This window comes from Saccoglossus kowalevskii, chromosome 6, assembly GCF_978046115.1.
Source record: "Saccoglossus kowalevskii chromosome 6, keSacKowa6.1, whole genome shotgun sequence".
Lineage (NCBI taxonomy): Eukaryota > Metazoa > Hemichordata > Enteropneusta > Harrimaniidae > Saccoglossus > Saccoglossus kowalevskii.
Genome location: NC_140646.1, coordinates 23,340,897 through 23,364,377, shown reverse-complemented (window position 1 = coordinate 23,364,377; position 23,481 = coordinate 23,340,897). Strand labels below are relative to the sequence as shown.

The following is a 23,481-nucleotide window of genomic DNA, read 5'->3' as shown; positions in this document are numbered from 1 at the left end:
TTATCGAAAACAATCAATCTCTGCATAGTCCTCGAGTATGTAAGTACCAAGTTTCATTGAAATGTAATGCTAACTACTTATATCAAATGCTGAAAATTAATTAATTATGCAAATTAGGTAATTAATATGTACTGATATTACCATAAAAACTATCAGGTCTGTGCAGTGTCGTATGACATCTATGTACCAAGTTTCATTGAAATGTGATGATTAGTACTTGAGATATCAGTGGAAAAACCGAAAATTGACTAATCATTATGCAAATTAGGTAATTAGTATCCACGGATTATTACCAAAAACTAATCAAAACCTAGCATTAGTTCAGAGCATCTATGTACCAAGTTTCATCAAAATCCAATGAGTGGTTGTTTAGATATCAGTGGAACAGTCATAGAACAGCTAAAAATTAGCTAATTATCATGCAAATTAGGTAATTAATGAGCATGGATTTTTACCAAAACCTAATCAAATCTGCGCATTGGCCCAGAGCATCTATGCACCAAGTTTCATCAAAAACCGATGTATGGTTCTTGAGATAGCAGTGGAACAGTCGGACACACATACACACACATACACACACACATACATACAGACACACTAACTGCAAAGACTCCCATTTTGTGCTTCGCACATGGAGTCAAAAATGACACCTTAATATCTATTTAATTGCCTCAGCCTTCTTGTGACTCTTTGAAAATAATATTTTATTAAATTGCATTTATTGTACTTCCAGGTTTTTTGGCTGTCTCACTACTATTCTTATATTCTATTTATGTTAAAGTAAACATAACGCCTAGTTAATATCTTGTAATCTGTGATTTACAGCACAGGGGCTGGACTCGATTAGTTGCTAATCACAACTATTTTCGTTCCCTATTCCATTTGTATATTTTTGTTTCTATATATTTTGTGTGTTAAGACTTACTTTTTGGTTCAGAATAAACATCAATCTATCTATTTAGTATCATGATATACCAGTGTAGTAGTTGATGTTACATTCATTCAATGCATCATCAGTGTATACAACATATCCCATAATATGGTTGCAGTGTCATAAATAGTATGTATCCTATCTCTGGAGTGGTTAACTACATTTACATGCATTTGAAGCATAGAAAAACCTAGTCATTATGCGAATTTCAGCAATGATTCAACAAATGGAACCACATTAACACATGTACATGCTCATAAAGTTAGCATTGAACCTACAAGACATGCAAACCACCTGCATGTTTTAGAACATGTCCACACTGTACAAAATAACAATGTCGAATCTAAATGTAACTTTAGTGACTGAATTTCAGAAAATCTCTTTGAATGAATTTATAGTGTTGAATAATATTCAAATATTAACAAATTCTACTTTATTCTATGTGATTGTTCATACATATTTTAATCTAATATATCGATCTAAGATTCACTCATTAAAGTTCCATGTACCTCCTTAATACTCCTATCTCGTCAAGCTAGAGGTGATTAAATAAATGTCAAATGTACATATAAGGACTATGCAACATGTAGTACCTACTTTTCTGGGATGTCATAAGAATACAGGAAAACAGTCTTCCCATCATATGCCAAGTTTAAATCAAATATTACCACACCATTTCCAAGATTCAGAGGATAAACAAATATTGTGCGATGCTCAGACATTATAAGAAGGTGCCGAGCGTTCCTAATTTCTATTTTGTATCAAACTTGCCTTTGTTGGAGTCATTGCACATCAATTTGTATGATCCATGTCCTGTTTTGTACTGCAGAACAAGTTTTGTATGTGACTTAGGCTACACCGATTTAATTTTATGGATGACATCCACGCGCGCATTAGTTTTCGCCTGTTCTCAAAAAAAAAAAAAAAAAAAAAAAAACTCCGACGACGAGTCTCCACAGATCGGTTTTCTGTCCGGAACTTGCCGACTCACATTGTCGCAAAGCGCCGACTTGTCGTAAAACTCGTTTTGGACTACCTCAAAACCAAACTCCGCACAGTTAGATGCGCGTTACGTAAAGCGAAAAGACCCATGGGAAAGAGATTGCCTCAAAACATGCAAATTTTGCCATAAATGATCCAACATAGCGACCACACCACCAAAATACGTGAGCATAAAAGTTCAGAGGTGAAACGGAGGGATTGTTGTAGACTGGTACGCAATTGACGTTAGCCAGGGAGACGTTTACACAGCTATACGAAAGGTCGGTAGCGGCAAGCGAGTTTCGCCCAGACAACTTTAAGAACATATTGACATGTCCAGAGTGGCTGTCCCGCGTTTCTTCTGCAACGATGAGAGAAATGGGAGAGGAGTGGAGGTGTATGGTAGCCTAAAAGTCGGTCAGGCGACAAATCATTTCGGTTGCTTTGTCCGCATTGAAGTCGACAAAACTGCAACGAAAGCAGCAGAAGCTCCTTGGCCGAAGTCCCCTTACGGGGTGAAGAAAAGTTTCTTATTATTTTTTTTCCTTTTCTGATTCGGATAATTTGCTTGCACACACATTCAGTAATATTTTGATCATATGACCCATTTTCATCAAGATACATGTACATAATTTTCTGCATCCAAATTTGTGTTGACTCTCTGTTGGTGTTTTTTTTTCAATATCGAGCCTCTTATAATTTGTTACAGAGTTGAAGTAGTTCTAGAGCATTTGTGTCTACACTTAGTCTATCTGAAGTGTCACTTTAAAAGCTGTAGTTTGAATGTCAAAGAAGTTAATTTCCAGGTTGCTGTTGACAAACTTATTGTTCATTTTTAATTATTTTTTTTTTCAATACAACACAGTAAGTTTTTCTTTATTATTGAGTTGATGTGTATGCCTTTGGCAAAGCTAACATCTGCCTTATCCTCTTGCCTTTTCAAAATCAAAGGTGATGATACCTGTGACAGTAATACAGTACGAAATGTGTACATCAACATGTGCCTCCTACAAATAAAGACTTGTTTTGTTTTTTGATACACTGTGGTTAAATTCGTAATAATAGCTCCGTAGTCATGTGGTTTTAGCAGCATTTTTTTTTTGACCGAATTTTTTTTTTTTCGCCCTCTCGCATTAGTTTTGGGGTCTTCAGAGGATGTCATCCAGAAAATTAAATCAGTGTGGCCTTAAGGTGGATTTTTAGCATCTATTATGTCATGTCATCCCACCAATTATGACACTTCCATGTAATAAAGCACTGTAATATTTGATGATATATGTACTCTATAATAAAAATGTGTCAATGAAAAGATCAACTTGCTCAACAGAAAAGGTTGAAGTGTGAAAGTTAAAAATCAGAGAGCCAATCGATTTATTTAAGCCACACCCATCCTAATTGTTTATTGTCATTCTCTGCATTTCCTGTGGCATATTGCAAGGAAGAGCGAGTGAGTCAAGTAGTTTTTCTAGAAACTGAAAAAGCAATATTTTCAATCCAATGGCAGCCCCATCCTAAGAAACATATTATGAAATATTACCGAGGATATTTTCTTATTTATGCTGAACCAGACTAGACAGTTCAGTGAGTGTAAAACAGGTTTGTAGAACAGAGACTGAAGACCTATCGAAACGACAGACCTTCTGAGATTAATCAAAAATCTAAAAATAGCTGCAAGCACCCTCAGTAACAATATTATCAATTTAAGCTGAGTCAGTGATGTCTATTTGTGTTGTAGACCAGATAGTCTGAAACTGCCGGACTGTCGGGGTCAGGGGTCACTGGACAGAACAAAACATATATACTTCTTATACAGTGTATATATTATAGTCTTTTTCTCTCCTAGTCAGTAGATGGAACGTCAATCATTACTTTGATATTTGATCTTCTCGGTTCCGTCTTTCAGGGTGGCGTTCACCCGTTAATGCTGAAAAGTAAGTTTACAAGACTCTGTGGTCCACTGAAATTAATTGAATTTTTTGTTGCATAAATATAAAGAATAACAGTACAATTCATGTCATATACCAGTATTAGACCCATTTTTTTCATAATCATATTTCCTACTAGACTTCAGTAACCAATCCCATATGTCCATGTGGTTTATAAATACATTGAATTTATCAGCATTAGTGTTTCCAGGAATGCACATTTATTTGTGATAATCTGACAATTCACGTGTCAACATAATTTGCATACACTCCTCTTATAAATCCTGGATAAACATGACAACTTTTTTAAAATAAATGATAAAATCAACTAATTTTTATTTGTATGTACAAAAAACAAAATCATAAAAATACTTAAAACACTGCCATCAATGACAATATGAGTAACTTAAGGTAGAAGCCTAGTCATAATTTTTGACAAAATTGGTCATAAATCGCATGACAATGTTCATTAGTTTATTATTTACAATCATGAAGCTAATGTCTCATGGTACAATGAAATAGCATTATTTTGTGTGTTACAGTTATGCTTTTTGAAATATTTCTTGAAAATTGCTATTTTTAGAACATTTATATAGAACACAATGTTAAAGAAAAACTGCATTTTTTGACACTTTTTAAAACCTAGATTTTTTAAATAATTCAGAACAACAAAAAGTACTCCATCATTAACAATATATGATTTTTTCAGCCTATGTCACCAGGCTAGATTTTGAGATTTGCATAATATCTCTGCCATAGAAACCTGTGGTAAAAGCGTTATAATAGTGTCAAAATGGCGATTTTCCACTAAAATAAAACCATCAATTTCTCGAAAAAAAGGCTGGTGACACCCAACTTTTTTTAGGTCAATATCCTTATATTGCCTTAGAGCACAATTTATTGCAAAATGAATAAATTCTGTTTTTTTTAATTTATGAGTAGGCTTCTACCTTAAGTTCAGAAAGCCCAAAAAAACCTACAAAGTACATGTAAGTTAGGCTAAAAAAATGTTCCATTTATGGACATGAGCTGGTAAAATTATTGTGCAATGCTTGCTAACAAACTCATTATTTTGATGTAAAGCATTTTCTATTCTGAACAGATGAACATAGAACACTTGAAATGTTTCTTTGCACATCATTAGGTCCCTAATTCTATTCATTAACTTTGTATATTGAACAGTACGTACTTTATAGGTTACCGGTAGTTGCGTTTAGAAATCTAAGCAAAATTTGAAATAATAACTTAGCCAACCAAAAATTGCTAGAGCTTTCAACTCAGTTTTGCCAATAATATAACTTTAGGTTGTATAAAACAGCAAACATCACACAATAGTTTTACCATCTTCTACAATGTTAAAAGTTTGGATTTGTATATATTTATAATGTTTTAACCAAAGATAAAACTTGTTTACCACTTGTTTTCTCCATAAGTTAGACAGTGTATATTTATGCTTAGTTTTATAACTTTTGTCAAAATGTGTATTATAAGAATTTGAGAAGAAATGAGTCCATGAACCTATGAGACCCAGGGCAAACCAAGGCAGTAACGAGATCAAAAGATTTATTTTCTGGATTTTATTTTCTGTTTATTCCATTAATAGCTACATGTGCTAAATTAAAACCCAAGAAACATCGTCTACTGAAAGACTGGTGTTCTCGAGGGCCGACATCCGGACATTTCCTCCTCATGGCAGAATTACCCCCTACATGTGTAACATACATAGATTTGGTTGCTAAGGATGACATCAAAGTTGAGTTTGTACTGTTTTCTTGAATTTAGCTGTTTTCACCGGCTCTTCGATCAGCGATTCACAGCAGCTTGTGCAGAGCCCATAGAAATACGTGGTACAGTGGTGAACGTCTTAGCAACGTAGAAGGTTCTGTGATGTAGATTCGCCCCGAGAATATAATGACAACAGCAGTGTTTAAAACCTAAGAAATTTCCCAGCGATATCAAATCCACTAAAATTAATATTTCCTCTTTTACAGTATCTGCACTCTCAATCAGTCTATCAACTGAGATACAGGCTTGGAATAAACAATGAACTTTATATGGGCAATGTTTTAATAGTTTCACTATGTTCTTGAAGAGCCAGGACTACTAGTATATTGCATGTTTACAATGCCCAGCCTTTTTTGTGTTTCGTGCAATAACATGTGTGATTCAACTGTGATTCTAACTCTGGGTAACATAAATTTTTCCAATCACTGCATAACTTGTGCTGGTTGATCTGTTCCAATTTAGGGGCCCCCTCCCTGAGTACATCATAAACACATGTGATGTCTAGCATACTCACAGGAAGGAGTGGACCAATCCATGGCAGTCGTACAATAATCAGTGTTTTCAGCTGTGGCATATTTAAACTCCTAATGAAAAACCCTTTAGAGGAAGAGACATCAAGGTACTGCAATGTGGAAGACATTAAACTGAACTGTGGATGCAATTCTTCATGTTGGTACGGTACCCATATTTCCAGTTTCAAGGATTCCAGTTTTTTGGCATTATTTAAGAGAAAGTTGATTCTCTCCTGCGGAATGCTTTTATAAACCCAAAAGCGATAAAGTTCCAAACATTTTATTTCTTTGAAGGATGAAAGTAATTCCAGTGATGTTTCAGACCAATCAAATTCCAAGCGCAAAGTGTTGATGTTGGGGGAATGTTTATTCAGAACAAGTAAAAAACCTTGTAATGCCTCAACACGCTGCTCCTTTTTCTTTTCCATGAAATCATCAGTTACATACAGTGAGCTGGGTTTTTCTCCCGTCACTGTCCAATTACAATCAACAATGCTGAGTTCATTCACGGTTGTCATATTCAAGGCATAAACCAATAATTTCAACCAAACATTTTTATCCTCATGGAGATCAAACTGAAACTTCAGACTTTTAATAACTGCTCTCCTCTCGGCTAAATGAGCTATGTACCGATAACACCTTTGCTTGAAGTCTACATAGTGCGATAGTGATTTGCATTTCTCGCATGTATTGACAGGTCTTCGGTTACCTATACCGATGTAAATGGTGCAATCACAGGAGGTGAGTATATGAAAATCTACACAGTTCCACAGCCTTGGGGTTCGTAGTAGATCGTTCCAGGATTTACACACAGTGGCAATTTTTGCTTTCTCAATACTGTTTAAATGAGAGAAAATGTATACCTGACAGTCGGCTGGTAACTTTTGAAAAGGAAACAACTGAGTATTGTCATCCTGACTCATTGTAAGACTTGTACAATGTACATACATTTGTGCAAATAATTGTACAAGGACCTCTCAAACTTAGAACCGGTTCAGGATAGTCAGGTTTACTGCAATGATCTTTTGATTATATCACTGGTAATACAAGTTCTGAAAATACATGACAAATTCACAAATAATTAATATATAATAAATATATATTGAAAGATGGTTGATATTACTAAGCAGGCATGGTTTATAAATCTGCTATAGATTTAAATAAAAAACAATAGTAAAATTTCGCCGATCTGTAAATCTGACTACAGATTTTCAAAATTTACTGGCTTATTTTTTTAAATTATTTAAACCAGTTTTAAAAGCTGCTAGTCTCTTGGTATGAGAGTTTTAGAAAGTACTCAAGGCCATGCATTTTGAAAAATTTGTAGAAGACATCCATAGTTTTGAAGACAAAATAATATTCAAATATTACTCATCTTCTCCATGTTCCATGTGGTCTTGACAACTCTACTGCTGATAATGTTGAAAGGTATGGCCAGAGTTAAGGGTTCAACAGTGCATGATGCCATCAAAAACATCAGACAGAACCTTCTCTTAATAATTGCAATGTGGTATACCCACAGAATTTATTAAACTACTTGGTAGAATGATGCTTTTCGAAATTATTTACAGCTGCCACTTAAATTGAATACAATCAAACTACCTAAATATAACCTACCGGTACTGTTGTTCGTACAAGTGTCCTCGTATCTGAAAAAGTTTAGTCTTTCCAATAACAATATTTGTAGTACATGTAGTGTTATCCATAATTTGCATATTGGTTTTGAGAACACTATTAGTTTGTAGTTATAGCTGTAGTAGATATTTAACTTCCCTTACCCTCCTTCAAAATGAATGTTGAGTTTGCTCTTGGACAGCAAAAAATGTCCCCATGTCGAGTGATTGTCTCTTGATCGGAGCCAAACATTTGTCTAGCGAATACTTCCGATTTGGAAAAAAATAACCATTTTTGCAGAAACGTACCTTGCTCTTTGACGCTAAAAAGCAAGGTTTTAGCAATAATAAAATACACCCCCCCCCCACTCCCATCCTGTGGTAGCTGCAGTTCTGTAGCTCTGGATTTCGCTGGTGTCCGTTTTTGGCGTTTTCTGTTGCATCGGTAGTCTGATTCGGTCGTCTATTGGTAATTGCGAAACCCTAGAGCTACAGTACGAGACGTAGTCAGTTACCATACCGGACGACACAAATCCGTGTCGGCCAGGTTATTGACACTTTATTAGCAAAATTGGCTGTCTACGCTCACCTGTGTATGATCGATCGTTATCTAAACACATTTGACAACTATTCTGATTTGGATGTTCTAAATTACCGACGTTATCTACTAAAATCAGACGAATACCGGCGAAAACCCACTATTTACGCTTCAAGGTCAGCCATCTTGGAAATTTTGACCCATGACGTCACGGCGCGTCATAGTCTCGCAATTTCACGAATAAGCCACTCGATTGGAGTTGTGTTGAGATTTAATGAATATTATGGATGAAAACAACCACAAATATATATGCAATGTATAAAAAAAATCGAAACATGGTATCAGAAATAAAATAACATAATATAAATTAATAATTGTATTATTTTAATTATTTATTTTGAAAAAAAAAATGATAATAATAAAAATGAATTGTGGGTATTTTCTCACACAAGCCAGTGTTTGCTACACCTCCATATCCATTACCATGTCTATGTGTATCAACTGTGGGAATGCATTTGAGGTAAAGGCAAAAGGATATAAGAGACATTCTCTTGTGAAACAAGTTGGTAAAGTAGAGTGTGTCAAGGATGCACTGGATGAAGTGTATGAAACAAACCTGACACCCCTAGGCCACAAATCTGATGCACCCAGGTGCCTATGTCAAGATTGCTATGCACTTCTGGAAAAATCTAGAAGAAAAATTAGAGAAGGGAAAGAAGCCAAGCAGGGTTTTTTTGCAAGATGTGCTGAGGGTACATATCTTCATCTTAAAAGAAAAAGATGTACTCCAACCAGAACACCACGCACTCTTAAAAAACATAGAAATGTGGAGGATGCTGATGAAAACCATTATGAAACAGCAAAGGTTAGTGTTATATTAAATACTAGTGTTAAATAAAATAATTTATTTAAAGTGTTTGATACTCTATTCATTATTTGAAAGGAAAGTGCCACAATTTATTGTACTACTTTCTCTCAAACATTGATTGAATGGCAAAAACCTAATTTCACATGTTTCAAATCTTAAAAAAAAAAATGTTACAATAACCCTAATTAAAGCTTCTTTTTCAACAGAAATTAACATTTGTGAAAAGAGTCATTCTTGCTGTTAAGAGACATGATTATGAGTCTGCTATTAGCATTCTGTATCACAGAAGTGTTCGTGCACGGAAACAAATTGCTACTGTTATAAGCAACAAGGTAGGTTTTAAAGTTGTTGTTTTTGGTGTGTTCAACCAATTGTCTTTGGTTCAACACACTTTTATTTATGAGAATAATAAAGTTAGAACAAATCTGATTGGCAGTTAGGCATAAAACAAAGGAATTGTAAACATCACATGGTTTAGAGGTCAGACAATGATGACTGGCATTTGTGCTAAAACAAGCCAAGGACACAAAGTTAGCAAACATTGTGGAAATAATCATCTAAGTAGAGATGTTACTAATTAATGCAAAATGATGCTCCTAATGGTTAACCTCAGATTACTGCATAATCAAACAACTAGTTGTATACAGTATTTTAAATGTCATTTCCAGTAATATAATGCAAGGAAAATGTTTGATATTTAATATTTCTTTTTAATATATTTAAACTTCTTTGACTGAAAATTATTATAGGTAAGGAAGGAAGTTGGTAATTACATTAAAAAAAGCAGACCAATGACACTTTCTAAAGAGACATGCGAGTCTTTTCAATGGGAAAAAATAATTGAAGAGGTCAATTGTGGTCTACCTCTGCTGACCAGTATCATCAGAGCAGCTTTAACTACCCAACGTAGTCATAATCTGATAGACATGTAAGTAAAGTTTGTTATAGATGACAATTTTTCAGTATAAATTTTATTAAATGTGCCGCAGGAAAGAAAACAAGGTTGTGTGAATTATCACTTACATAAAGTATGCCAGTTTAGAAAAACAAAAGTTTTTAAACCATATTTGGGAGAGGGTGTTATTCAATTGAGTGTTGATTGGATTTATCACTTACTTAATTGCATAATATTTAAAGAAAACTGCTTTAGCATTATTTTAAGAATTAATGGCATTTATTTCATATTTGTGTTTGTAGTCGTTCTGATGGTAGCTGTGGCAAACTAACTCCAGCATATGGAATGATTATGTGCAATTTGCTACATTTAAGAAAAAGAAGAAAATTTAATATAATACAAGCATTTAACTCCATTCAAATGTATAAAAGTGGCTGTAGTCAGAAGGTATGGAACATACATAACAATAATTTCATGCCAACCAATGTTTAGACATTGTAAATACACAGACTTTTAAATTATATTTTCATGTCAATCTCTGGCTTCTGCACAATCTGTATTATTTATCTGCTTTATTTATCAGTATGCAGTATGCCCACAGTATTTACTAATCTAATTTTATTAAACAACTGACTTTATTTTAGATTATGTTATTTTTTTCAATTATGCAGCTTTTCAAGTGCTTCCAGCATGTTGGTATTTGTTTGGGCGTAAATGGAACACGTGGCACAATAGACAGAATGAGAAAAAACTTTGACAAAGAAATGTATGACATGAAAAGCAAGATAGAGGTAACGTATAAGAATTTATTTGCATAGCTATTGGTGATGAATAGATAATGGATACAATGAATGTCAATGTGAATACTATTAACAATAAAAGTGTATGTTAAAAGTCATTTTAAATACATATTTTGACAGGAAGAACTAAGAGATGATGCTCCTAATATCAGTAGTGATGATGGTGACATAGATGTTGCATTTGGCGATGTTGATAATATGGACAGTAGGCCTAATGTTCATACAACGGATGGTGTAACTACCATTCCTCTTCAAGAGTTAATGACTAGTCCTACTACTAGCAGTGAAAGTGATTGTAGTGCCAGTGAAAGTGATTGTAGTGCCAGTGAAAGTGAAATTTCCATTACTTCTGCAAGCAGTGATGATAAATCTACAGAGGAGGATGGTGTTAGTTACAGACGTTCTCTCTTTGGACCAGACACAGGTGATGGTGGAATTCAACCATTGAATGAATGTAAGTTATATATAGTGTTTTGCACTAAAGAGAAAATTAACATTGTTGTAAATTAGTTTTTCCTTCATTTTGTATTGGGTTTTGCAGCATTTACATATTCTGTAAAGCCCTCAATTATAAAAATGATCAGTATATGTTATAGTTTCATACCCATGCAGCCCTAGTTTATTGTGACAATTATGCTATTACTATGAACCACCAAGCATGCATACTCATATTCAAATTCATTGTTATCTGCAACAAATTATATTATTTGTACTTTAGACCAGGACCAGTAAAATGCATGGTCATTTGATTGACATAACATAGGAAATGTATGGCTCCATGGAGATGGCAGTTTGCTACCAGTTGAACTTGCACCGGCAGCAGTAGCCTTTCATAATGTTTACCCACTTGTCTGTTTTCATTATATTTTCAGGTCCTGGATACAGTCTGTGCTGGGACAATGTCCAGAAACTAAGTTTATCTCGGTATCATACATCGTCTAAACAGAACAAATTTTTAATGTGGGCGATGTGTTTTGCTACACAGAACAGAGTACCTGCTATGCATTTAAATGATGAAAAACGAGAGCTGGCTACAACAATTCCATTGAATTCTTTCCTTCCCTCTCAAGAGGATTGGGATGCCCTTGAAAAACGTATGGCAGTTGTTGTTTCAAGGATAATCTGCAAACATCTCACACATTTTAAGAGCTCTTATTCTGATTGTGTAGTGGAACATATTATTCATGAACAGTCTGAGTTATCTAAGAAGAAAAGTAAAGTGGTAAGTTAAGCCTGCCCCTAAATACCAGGTGTATGTAAATTAATATCTAGATAATATCATATTCTTAACATGTGTGCATGTGCAAGTATTCTGCATTATAAGCATGTGAAATTATGATATAGGATAAAGCAATGATGTATTCTTTCTTTATCATTGTAAACAGATAAATTTAGGAGTAGTGCAAGAAAACCCAGGGAGTAGCAAAGGGGTGCTTGCAATAATGAAACACCTGAAAAAGTATGTGCCAATGCAGCCAGATGGAACCCCATATACTATACTGTGTAATGGTGATCAACAGTCAGTTGAAAGAATGATTGATGCCCGCATATCTATGGCTGCTAGTGAAGACCCAGCTAATAGGCTAGCTGGACTTGAACCGGCTCCACAGGAGTTTCATAGACGTGGCATTGTATTACAAGTAAGAATCTACCTCTGCTCTTATGTCATATTAGTATTATTAGTACATATTGCATTTTGCTGTATTAAAAGTGCTTCTCTAACTGAGTTAAACAACAGCATTTTATATTCTAGTTGCAGGCATAAATGTATGGAACTATACAGTCATGTGCATCTTGATTCGTGTAATTTATTGTATGAATAATACTACACAACTTGGTGATCAGTATCATAATTTCCTTAGATACAAAGTTTATATCTTAATGGTATTGTAGTAATTAGTAAAACTTTATATTTTCTAGGACATCATGGATAAGATGTATAATGCTAAAAGTGCTGGCAGTAAAGGCACTTTATACAATATAAAGACTGTTTTTAAACACAAAAATGTGAAAACCAAAGTAATGGATAACATGAATGAAGTGACAGATTTATTAACATTCACTACTGAGGGATTGGTGTCACTGCTTTGCATCAAACTGTTGGGATTAGATGATATTGATGACAAACCTGCAAATTCTCCTTGTGAAGAAAGGAAAGAGTTGAGACAACAATACCTACAGACTGTATCAAAGAATGTAGTTACACATTTGTGGCCCGTTATAGATACTTGTTCTATTTCACAAGCTGCTGATAGTGATGATGAAGAAGATGCAAGAGTATTCTGCATATGTGACCCAGATGAAGGTATTCTATAAATTTATGTCACAATTTTCTCAATCACAAGACTTTCTATAAATTTCCAAATTCATTTTTTCTCCTGGCCACTAACAATATCGGGTGGTAGTCAGTATGTGTGTTAAATTGGACTATAACCAACGTGAAATTGCCAAAAAATAATTGTTGGTTCTATACCTAGTGAATTTGTATGAAGCTTACTTACTAATAATTTTCTTAGTAATCTTCATCAAGTGCACAAAAAAATAATAATAACTATAGTGTTTCTGGTCACAGTGTGAATGATTAATTTTCATTTTTTTACTCAGAAATTAACATCAAAGCTAAAAGTAGTCAAAAAGTGAGATAAAATATAAAAAATAAACTTGTGTACCAACATCATGTTTTTAAAATGATTTTTTTTCACTCTGCTTTAAAGGGCTTGTACTACTGCTAGTGTGTTGTGTTAACACAAAAACATAATTTTGTGGGGGTTATGTATTGGGTTCTTCATGTTATTCATTATCTTTAGTATATGTCAAAGTAAGGTGTCACAAGTATTTATGTTTAAATTTTTGTTTTAAAAAAGGTGTGGATTGTGAAACCTGGATTGAATGTTCCGCTGGCAAAAGTTGTGCATTAGGAAGGTGGTACCACATTGAATGTGTAAATTTAGAAGAAGATAACCTTCCAGGAGAAGATGAAGAGTGGTGGTGTTCACCAGACTGTGAAAAAAGTGTTTCATTTTGTTGTAAGGTGTATCAACCTGGTATAGAAGTTGTTAAATGTATGGCCGGTAATAACTGTCTGAATGGTGAACGTTTTCATGTTGACTGCAAAGGATTAGTTGAGTTGCCAGGTAATATATATACATTCATCAAGCCCATAGACACTTTCTTTTGTAGACTATATAATTACCTTCTCATGTATATTTATTTAAGAATACAGATAAGCTGTATGATTCAGAACTTGTTGTCATTATGTAAATATAAATTGGTAGCTGCAGTGTATTTGCTTGCTTACATTCAAATGAAGAAGTGTTTTAAATTTGTACTTTAATTATGTTTGCTAACCTATAGACAAACTTGTAACAGACAGCCACACAGCTATTACATTTTGTTCATCTGACAACATTTTATTATCTAGTTGATGACTGGTATTGTTCAGTTGCCTGTTACAAGTATAAAGAAGCATCAGATAAAAAGGATCACATTGCAGAGTACACCACTGCATTGACCTGGAAAGGTTTGAAGTATTTCTGTGAAAAAGATTCGGAAAGAGAAAATGATGGTGAGGCAATGATGCGGACCTGGAGAATCAATATGATTGATTTTTGGTCAAACAATCACTACAAGTATCTTATACTTGGGCACAGATTATTGGCAGGTAATGATATGTTGCTATAATTATAACATGATTAAGTGCATAGAGGTACATAATTACTGTATTTGCTCTATTAATAGCACATATCGGTACTAGTGTAAATGACAGAGGTACTGATAAGGTGATATTTTGATAAATCATACAATTTAATAAATCAGTATACAATCAATGCAACTGTTGGCTTACAATTGGAGATGCTCTTTTAATAGAGAAAATACGGTAAAAGTTGCAAGTCAAAAGTCTCCATCACAAGGTATCTCTCACTATTATCACCACTACAGACAAAATCTGAAAGCTTGTATAAACCCAGACACCCATAATTGGCAAAGCACAACGTTGCAGAGCAGAACATTTTTACCTCTCCAAATAATAGTTTTCTTCATGTTTCAAGTTTGAAAAAAATGTTGGTGTGAATAATTGAACAAAATTTTACATTAAATTGTCTTTTATTTTCAATACAATTCTGAGAGTGCTAGTACTGGTACCACTGCCCCAATAATGTCTACAAAATATGTACAGTAAAACATAAGCTTTTACTATGCAAGATTTACAGATACTCTGATTAAGAGTAGATTGGTTTCTTATTAGAGATCATGCACTATGGTGCTAGTTTTTACAGTTAATCATCATGGGCAAATAAATAACCACACATGCAAAGTTATTAAGACAATATAAAATCACATTTATAGGCATAAATGGTTGGATGACACAAAGAATTAGCCATGAACTAAAGTATAACAGGACTGCAAATTTGACAGGTGGAGCTGGACATAATATTCCATTAGATTTGGTAAATGAATTCCTAAATAATGAATTCAAAGGTAAGTCTCTCTGACTAAAGTTAAACTCTTAACAGATCTTGCATGAAATGGGATACATAATGCAATTTGAAATGAATAATTATACATGGTCAAGCAATTAATGAGCTATTTGGAGCACAACCAAAGTATAGGTACATTTTGTTTTAGCCCAACATACAGTTCTAAAATTAACCTAAACAATGAATATACTAATCAGCTTTTTAATATCACCAGATATAATTGTCACCCTAAAGATCCTATACAACACTTTGAATTATCTACATACAGTATTTGTCTTTTATGTGTTAAATACATCTTTAGATGTCTTTTCAATAGCCATAAACCCAATTGAATCATGAACTGTATAATTACATTAACTACATAACAGCTTAGCTAAATCAGCCAATATATCATGCTTGCTAAAAAGACACGTTTTACAGTGTACATGTACATACAATTTGGTTAAAAGTATTTCTGCAGACAGAAAGCACACACTAAACTTGCTTTAATATTTTTTCAGATAACTTGAAGCACACACATGGACAGTACAGTGATTCTCAAGTTGCACGTACCAGTCAATTGGTCGGGAATCTGGGCTCTAAGATGGACCAAGCCTATTTTTCTAAGGTCATTGACATTCATATTTCAAGGACAAGAGCATCCAAAGAATCTTATGTAGATGATGTTAGGAAATTTATTTTAACATACAGACATGATGGCCTTTTTGATGTAGTGGATGGCAGGCGGCATAAAGATTTTCCTGACTTTGAAAACAAAATCACAATAGAAATGCCACAGAAATTAAGAACCAGATTGCACAAATATTCTACAAATTTAGATGCTGAAAGAAGTTGTCTCCCAACTGAGTAACATCAATTACAATAAATAGCGCCAAAATATATGTGGGGAAGGCTAGCAATTTGCCAAAATGGTCACTGCAGCACTGTATTTTGCCACCAATACATACTTTGTTTCCATGATATTCTATATACGTTTTTCATGAATATTATCACAACATCTGTTGACAAGTGTACATATGTTTTATTTATATCTAGACACAATGTAAAGTATAGGAAAGACAGTTTTTAGACATTAAGTGTTGATATTAGATTTTTACTGTTTTGTATTATGGCTTAAAAATAAAATTACGTGAAAATAAAGTATTACACAGTATTGGGTCATTCCAGTTTATATCTGCACCCCTTCATGCATAGTTATATTTCCAAATCACAATTCACCATATGATATGATGGAAATCCAAAAGTATAATCCTTGTAGTGTTAGGGAGTTCATTTGTGTCACCTTGATAGTTGTTTCCATACATAAGATTTCCTGGTCTCTTTTATCAAACAAGTATACAACCTGAATTATGAAATATTTTTCCCATAATATTTTTGGAAAATTCTGCCTCATCAACAAAGGGTGCAGATATAAACTAGTATGGCCCATTGTAAGTCCTGCCATTCTTCTACAAGAATGATAAATATGCAGATTTGGGTAGCAATGTTCAGACCTTACAATATGTTTTGAAAAGGATGGAAAGTTGAGTTGTTTATTTCTGCAAATCAGTGTCATTATTACACTCAAATGTATCAATATTAGATAATGCATGTGGTCAATATATGTTGTAATGAAGTTTGGATTAGTGTGAAGGGGTTGTATGGCTATACTCCAGCTGATAAATGTTGGCATGGACAGGCTCCTCTACAGATACAGCAACATACACAGTGATGACATGTACATTTTTCCCCACATGCTTGTGTACACCTATCTCGGTTAGTGAGACCCTTCAGGTATTCTGCATCCATTTCAGGTATTGTCAGCTCTTGAAGAATTGCAATTCTGAGACACTTCATTTTGCCTGTATTCAAGTTATTGCAAAGTTTCTTCATATCTTCGTCACACCTTACAATATCGGTTTTAACTGCATAACAGTAAGCCTCACCCTTCCTTGTGACATCTCTCCCACATCGCCCAACTTCTTGCCAATATTGCAAAATATTATTGCTCCCTCCCCAGTGCAGTACCAAATCGACATCTGGGATATTGATCCCCATGCCAAATGCAACAGTAGCAACAACGCATCTGATTGTGCTGTCTGATAGAGCAAAGTTCTCCAGTACTCTTTTCTGGTCCTCTAATTCCACATTGGCATGAAAGACATCGACCATTCTACATCTTACATTTTTTTTCTGGTCAATGTATGCATGGTTGCCCAAGTAATTCATGATATTACTCCACTGTCTACCAGTTTGGGTTTGAGTTCTGGAATTTGTATTGACAACACAGTAGTGTTAAATTTGACATTAAATTAATTTATACTGTTAGTAGCCCTATTAGTAGAACATTTGCTTATATAATACATTGTAACCATGTAATACTATGAAATCAAAACGTCATACTTTAATTAAAAAGTGATAGTCATCGCACTGCTCATGTGCATCGTTTGTGTTAATAAACAATTTATGATTTACCGTTAACACATCACTTTTCTTACAAAAATTGAACCAAGCAAGCACATTTCCCTTATTTCTTTAACTTTATGGAAGCTCTCTTTCAGTCACAGTTGTATTTGTATTGCTAATGTAAACATTGCATCATGGGGTGTGTTGTCAACAAACTGCATGGAGTTTGACCTTGCTCAAGCACAGTATGATGACTAGTATTGCCCTTTAAGTGATCAAGTTTTACAAAAAATATCATTTTGGATGTACTTCTACTGATGATGTACTTCTAATAAAGTTATTTTTAATTTCTGATAATAATCATGTATAATTCGCTGAGAGGAGGTAAACAGAAGATGAAATATTTAGACCTGGTCTAGTCCATATTGTGAATACCCACTCTGGCAATTAAGGGCTATACATTATATTTTAGCCTGTTAATGCCACACTTATCAGTATACTGTAAAATACTTTATTTTCGGTTGGATTTAATTTTCACTATTTCCGCTGAAGGAGTGATTCAGTGAATATACCTTTTTTTCCTTTATTTTACATTCAAATCACCAAAAATCAGTGAAAAAAATGCCATACAAAACATCCAAAAAGTCTTTTCAGGGAAAATTAATTCCAGCTAAATTTAAGTATTTTACAGTATTTACTGATGCAGCAATATACATGTAAAACTTCAAAGTTAATATTTTGATTACACTGTGTTTGTAGTTTATAAGTAAATCATGTACGGATAAAATAAACTCTTAAAAAGTGTTGTCTTTCAAATGGCATCTAATTGTGCTATAGTCTTAACAGGAAACCTCCAAGTTAATTTATTTTTTTGTAAAAATGTTCATGGTTTTGTGCAGAGTGACAATGCAGTACATTTCCAATAATGTCAGAACATGTAATTATTTTTTTTTACTCCAATTACAGTGTAAATGTATATACAGAAACATAACAAAAGAACAAGCATGCAATATAATATATGTGAAAACAAAACATTTATTAGCATAAAATTAATTAGTTTACAAAAATATTTACTTCAAAGACTAATAAAAATTTGTTCGTGAGAGAAACTTTTATCTTTTGTTACCGAATATTTGATTATATGCAACATAGATTAATTAAAAATACAGACCTCATGTATATAATTGCTTTTCTTGCATTTTTCCCCATTAATTTAATTTCATCAATATACCACCTAACATCCTCTAAAAACTTCATTCCTGGCTGACTCTTCATTGATAAATAAATATTAGGCCTATATAAAATGACATTTTCTTACATTAAACATTTTAACTATTCTAAAATAAAGATCAACATTATGTAATATTGTAGTTATTTACCTGTCAGGATGCCTAGCTATTGTAAAAACTTCTTTGTCTTCTAAATGCAAGGTGTTTAAAATAATCTTCTGTACTTTATCTGTGCATGTAGCACTCAATATGGCCAAACTTGCTCCTGTGAAATGGCCTCGGAAATCTCCAACTCGCTTGTAAACAGGCCTAAAAGTTTCTCCCCTACAGGTATTATGAAACTTCCATGAATATATGATATAAGCATGTATCAAATGAAAGGCATAGCATATTTTTGAAAATAAGAACACAGATTCACAAATTCAACATTGGTTTTTGTGTTCCTTTTTTTTGTAATATGACCAGGGTAGTTACCAAACTCATTTAACATAATCTAGAATCAAGTATAAATATTTGTATGCAACAATATAAATTTGTTCAATGCAATGTACAATGAAAAAAATGCTCCCATGTATGAGGGAGATAAAAACACAATTAAATATGTAAATGAGCTATTAATTAGGTGGCAACTCATAACTACATATTATACCCATCACCTGCCAAGTTCAGTCACAATAAATTTCAGTAGTTTATAAGATACTAACAAAACTTAAATATCAGTTAAACCTGCAAAGCGACTCATTAAGTGAACTCGATAGTGCATTCCTCATAGATTAATACACAGTATGTTTTTTAGTCACATTTAAACTAACAGTTCACAAAATATCAACAAAAATTCAAAAATCAATATGCTAATGAGCACATTGATTAAATTAAAAATCAAGAGTACATTTCTTATAGCTAAACACTACGTCGCTATTAAAAATTTTGTCACATTTGGACTAACAGTTCACGAGATATATAAATCAAAATAATAAAATATGCAAAAGAACCCGTTAATTGAATTGAAACTCTATATGGCATGCATGGTGCAAAGCTCATATGGAAATGTATAAGTATGCTTATACCATGTTTAGTCAATAACACTACCGATAGAAGTTTAATTAAATATGCAAATAAGCTAATTAATTAAGTTGCATCTCAATAGTGCATATCTTATATGGAAATATAAAGTATGCTAAAACCAAGTTCACAGATATCAATAAAAATTCAAAATTAATTAAATATGCAAATGAGATTGTTAATTAAGCTGCATAGTGCACACCTGGTAAGAAAATATAAAGTTTGTTTATACTAAGTTTGGAGTCATTTCGACTATTAGTTCATAAGATATTAACAAAAAATTAATTGATCAGTAACCTAATTAATGTTACAGAATTATAATTCCTCTTCAGTCTATTCAACTGTACATGTGTACCAAAGTTCAGCTAAATTGGATCAGCAGTGTCCGAGATACTAACAAAAGGGGAAATTATTTAATTGGATTTATCTTGAAGTAAATATGGCAATGAGATTACCATAACAATAGAAAACAAGAGACTGCCACTCCCATAGAAATAAACATCAAGTGCAATGAAATTGAAACTTTCCTCTTTAAAAGACATCTGTGTTCATGCAGGGACAAACATGGTTAATTCCATAAACTTTCTATAAGCTTTTGAGCTAATAACATGGACATGACATCATAACAACGATTTCTTGTATTATAAACTAATTTTTGCCATTACTTTTACCTGAATTTATAGTAACTTAGGAATGTCATAGGATAAGTTTAATTCTGTATAAAATATGGATGTGTAAAATAAATTCACTAACTAAATTTATTACCATGTGCAAATAACATGAGCCTCATCCAGTGCTACAAGACATACGCCTTTCGTGTATATTTCTGATTCTAAAATAAATGACCAGTCATCTATTTCCAAAACACTCTCTGGTGACATAAAAATTACACTGTATCTTCCTCTTTTCAGACCTTAAAAAATAATAGAAAAAAATTTGAGTCACTTTTGATAAAAGATATTTTATTTTTTGGTTGTGTAACAAAGTTATTATTATTTTTATTATGAGCTACTTCTATAAAAAAAACTTTATTTCTGGTTAATTTTTATTTTGAGAGCAAAAATAAATAAACTCACCCTCAATGGTCTCCACCTCCATTTCATCTCTGTTTACAATGCCAGCACATTTTATTCCTTTTAATGACCAGTTGGCCACTTGATCCATAACCAAACTTTTTAGTGGACTCACAACCAGGGATATGTGGTGAATACCAGGCTCTGCTTGGTCCAACAATAAAGGCGGGGTGATGTATACATCAGATTTACCAAAACCTGTAGGCAATATGCCCATGGTATGCCTTTTATTCATAATATTTGTTATGAGCTCCAGTTGGTCCTTCTTCAACTCATAACCTAATAAGGTTTCCATCTTAACGCCAAACAACTGCCTCACAACTTCTGTTGTGTATGAACTCATTTTATTGTACAACACTGGCTTGTGTGAGAAAATACCCACAATTCATTTTTATTATTATCATTTTTTTTTTCAAAATAAATAATTAAAATAATACAATTATTAATTTATATTATGTTATTTTATTTCTGATACCATGTTTCGATTTTTTTTATACATTGCATATATATTTGTGGTTGTTTTCATCCATAATATTCATTAAATCTCAACACAACTCCAATCGAGTGGCTTATTCGTGAAATTGCGAGACTATGACGCGCCGTGACGTCATGGGTCAAAATTTCCAAGATGGCTGACCTTGAAGCGTAAATAGTGGGTTTTCGCCGGTATTCGTCTGATTTTAGTAGATAACGTCGGTAATTTAGAACATCCAAATCAGAATAGTTGTCAAATGTGTTTAGATAACGATCGATCATACACAGGTGAGCGTAGACAGCCAATTTTGCTAATAAAGTGTCAATAACCTGGCCGACACGGATTTGTGTCGTCCGGTATGGTAACTGACTACGTCTCGTACTGTAGCTCTAGGGTTTCGCAATTACCAATAGACGACCGAATCAGACTACCGATGCAACAGAAAACGCCAAAAACGGACACCAGCGAAATCCAGAGCTACAGAACTGCAGCTAATCCTGTGGACGCCCGATTGTGTAAACAATCACTACTCATCAATGTATTTGCCTTTTTCGTTGTCACAGATAAACATAAATACAAAATATACCTACCCAGATAATGTGTTTCAACTCATATCATGCTAAAAGTGAATATCAGTCATTCATGTCATATAATAGACCATTTTTTCCAATCATTTTTCCTGTTCCTGCAATGCTCCATGTTCCGATCAATTTTCGCCGCTTTCCAATACTTCCGGGATTGTTTATGAGTTGTTGTTTCTTTCCTATTAGTCTGCCGTAATATTTACTACATTGTTTTTATTCTAAATTACAGTTCTTTACTGCTGAACGTATTATGACATTGTAGTTATTTTCAGCTATTCCGCACAGACTATTGCACATGTACAGAATTCATTTTCTTATTTACGACAATCGTTGTGTACGACAAATGTCACCACTTGGCGGCAGCGTCAAAATGGCTGCAAGATGGAACGAAAACATTGTGGCCGAGCATAGAGATTTGCAGGTAATGCATTCAGCCGTATACCCTGCTTCTATCGCAGGGGCTTGACGATCCAAGTATACGGTTAGTTGCCGAAGTGTAGCAGGAATTATTGCTCAAAATGATTTAAAAAGACGCCACAAATTACTACTACTACGATTTAAACAGGATTGTTTATGGTGATTTCTAGCCATATATTTCCTGCTAGATTTCGGCAACCAAACACATACCTCTTAGATCTTCATATGCACTGCTCCGACCTTATATAACCAAGTATACGAATGAGCCAATCAAACTGCTACTACTCGTGGGGAGTGTTTTTTTTTTTAACTTTGAAACATCTATCTTTTTGGGTGATTTATAAAACCATACACTTTGCGATGTACGTTCACCATTTTATAGAAATTTTATAACTGATTTTTCAATTCCCGGTCAAATATGCCTGTAATGTCACATCATTTTAAAAAACAGGATCATTTTTAATAAATCCAAAATCACTTTTGTTTACAACTTCATACAAGAATCCTAATAATTGAGATTTAAAGTTCACAACAGGCAATTTTGCAATATTACGAGTTGCCCATGGGGTTGCAGGAATTATTTTTGCTTGCAAATATTGTATTCACTAATTTGTATTCTCTTTTTTTATTCTGCATTCATCTTCAGCCTCAAAATCTTTTTCACAAAATCTTTCAGCAATCCCCATTTTCAAATCACCTTAATTCCATTATATCATATTCAATACTTATATAATGTGTTTCACATATGCAACATTAATGCCAAATTGTTCAGAAGGTTGTCGTGTGAATTTCGTTTACTAATTTGCACCAATCTCTGCGATGCTGTATGAATGCAACCACAAAAACGTCAGATTATTAAAAAGCAAGCTAAAAGTCAGTGTCAGTGGTAAGCTTCAGAGCCACAGCAGTCCATCTGTCGTCCCCATCCAC

The 23,481-nt window shown here is 33.6% G+C and overlaps 4 protein-coding genes across 4 annotated transcripts in view; 2 read left to right on the top strand and 2 right to left on the bottom strand.

Moving 5' to 3' along the window:
- Window positions 1-5,399: 5,399 nt before the first annotated feature.
- On the bottom strand, window positions 5,400-22,491 carry LOC102801515 (uncharacterized). Its single transcript, XM_006825024.3, has 2 exons — window positions 22,141-22,491; window positions 5,400-7,186 (listed from the first exon to the last, which is right to left on the bottom strand). Exon 2 carries the CDS (start codon window positions 7,082-7,084, stop codon window positions 5,957-5,959), a length of 1,128 nt encoding a protein of 375 aa, XP_006825087.2. The 5' UTR covers window positions 7,085-7,186; window positions 22,141-22,491; the 3' UTR covers window positions 5,400-5,956.
- LOC100377383 (uncharacterized) lies at window positions 8,133-16,469 on the top strand. Its single transcript, XM_085500214.1, has 13 exons — window positions 8,133-9,150; window positions 9,360-9,485; window positions 9,903-10,081; window positions 10,351-10,495; window positions 10,720-10,839; window positions 10,969-11,302; window positions 11,721-12,070; window positions 12,234-12,488; window positions 12,769-13,153; window positions 13,713-13,982; window positions 14,270-14,509; window positions 15,196-15,327; window positions 15,827-16,469. Exons 1-13 carry the CDS (start codon window positions 8,695-8,697, stop codon window positions 16,174-16,176), a joined length of 3,342 nt encoding a protein of 1,113 aa, XP_085356340.1. The 5' UTR covers window positions 8,133-8,694; the 3' UTR covers window positions 16,177-16,469.
- Window positions 14,934-22,067, bottom strand: LOC146742167 (ATP-dependent DNA helicase Q1-like). Its single transcript, XM_085500216.1, has 3 exons — window positions 20,768-22,067; window positions 19,091-19,264; window positions 14,934-17,571 (listed from the first exon to the last, which is right to left on the bottom strand). Exons 1-3 carry the CDS (start codon window positions 20,881-20,883, stop codon window positions 16,971-16,973), a joined length of 891 nt encoding a protein of 296 aa, XP_085356342.1. The 5' UTR covers window positions 20,884-22,067; the 3' UTR covers window positions 14,934-16,970.
- Window positions 22,492-23,481, top strand: part of LOC102801396 (GATOR2 complex protein WDR59-like) — a 68,104-nt gene continuing 67,114 nt past the window's right edge. The window contains exon 1 of the mRNA XM_085500219.1: window positions 22,492-22,555. Coding sequence (XP_085356345.1) covers window positions 22,505-22,555 — 51 coding nt within the window. The 5' untranslated portion in view covers window positions 22,492-22,504. The remainder of the gene's footprint in view (window positions 22,556-23,481) is intronic.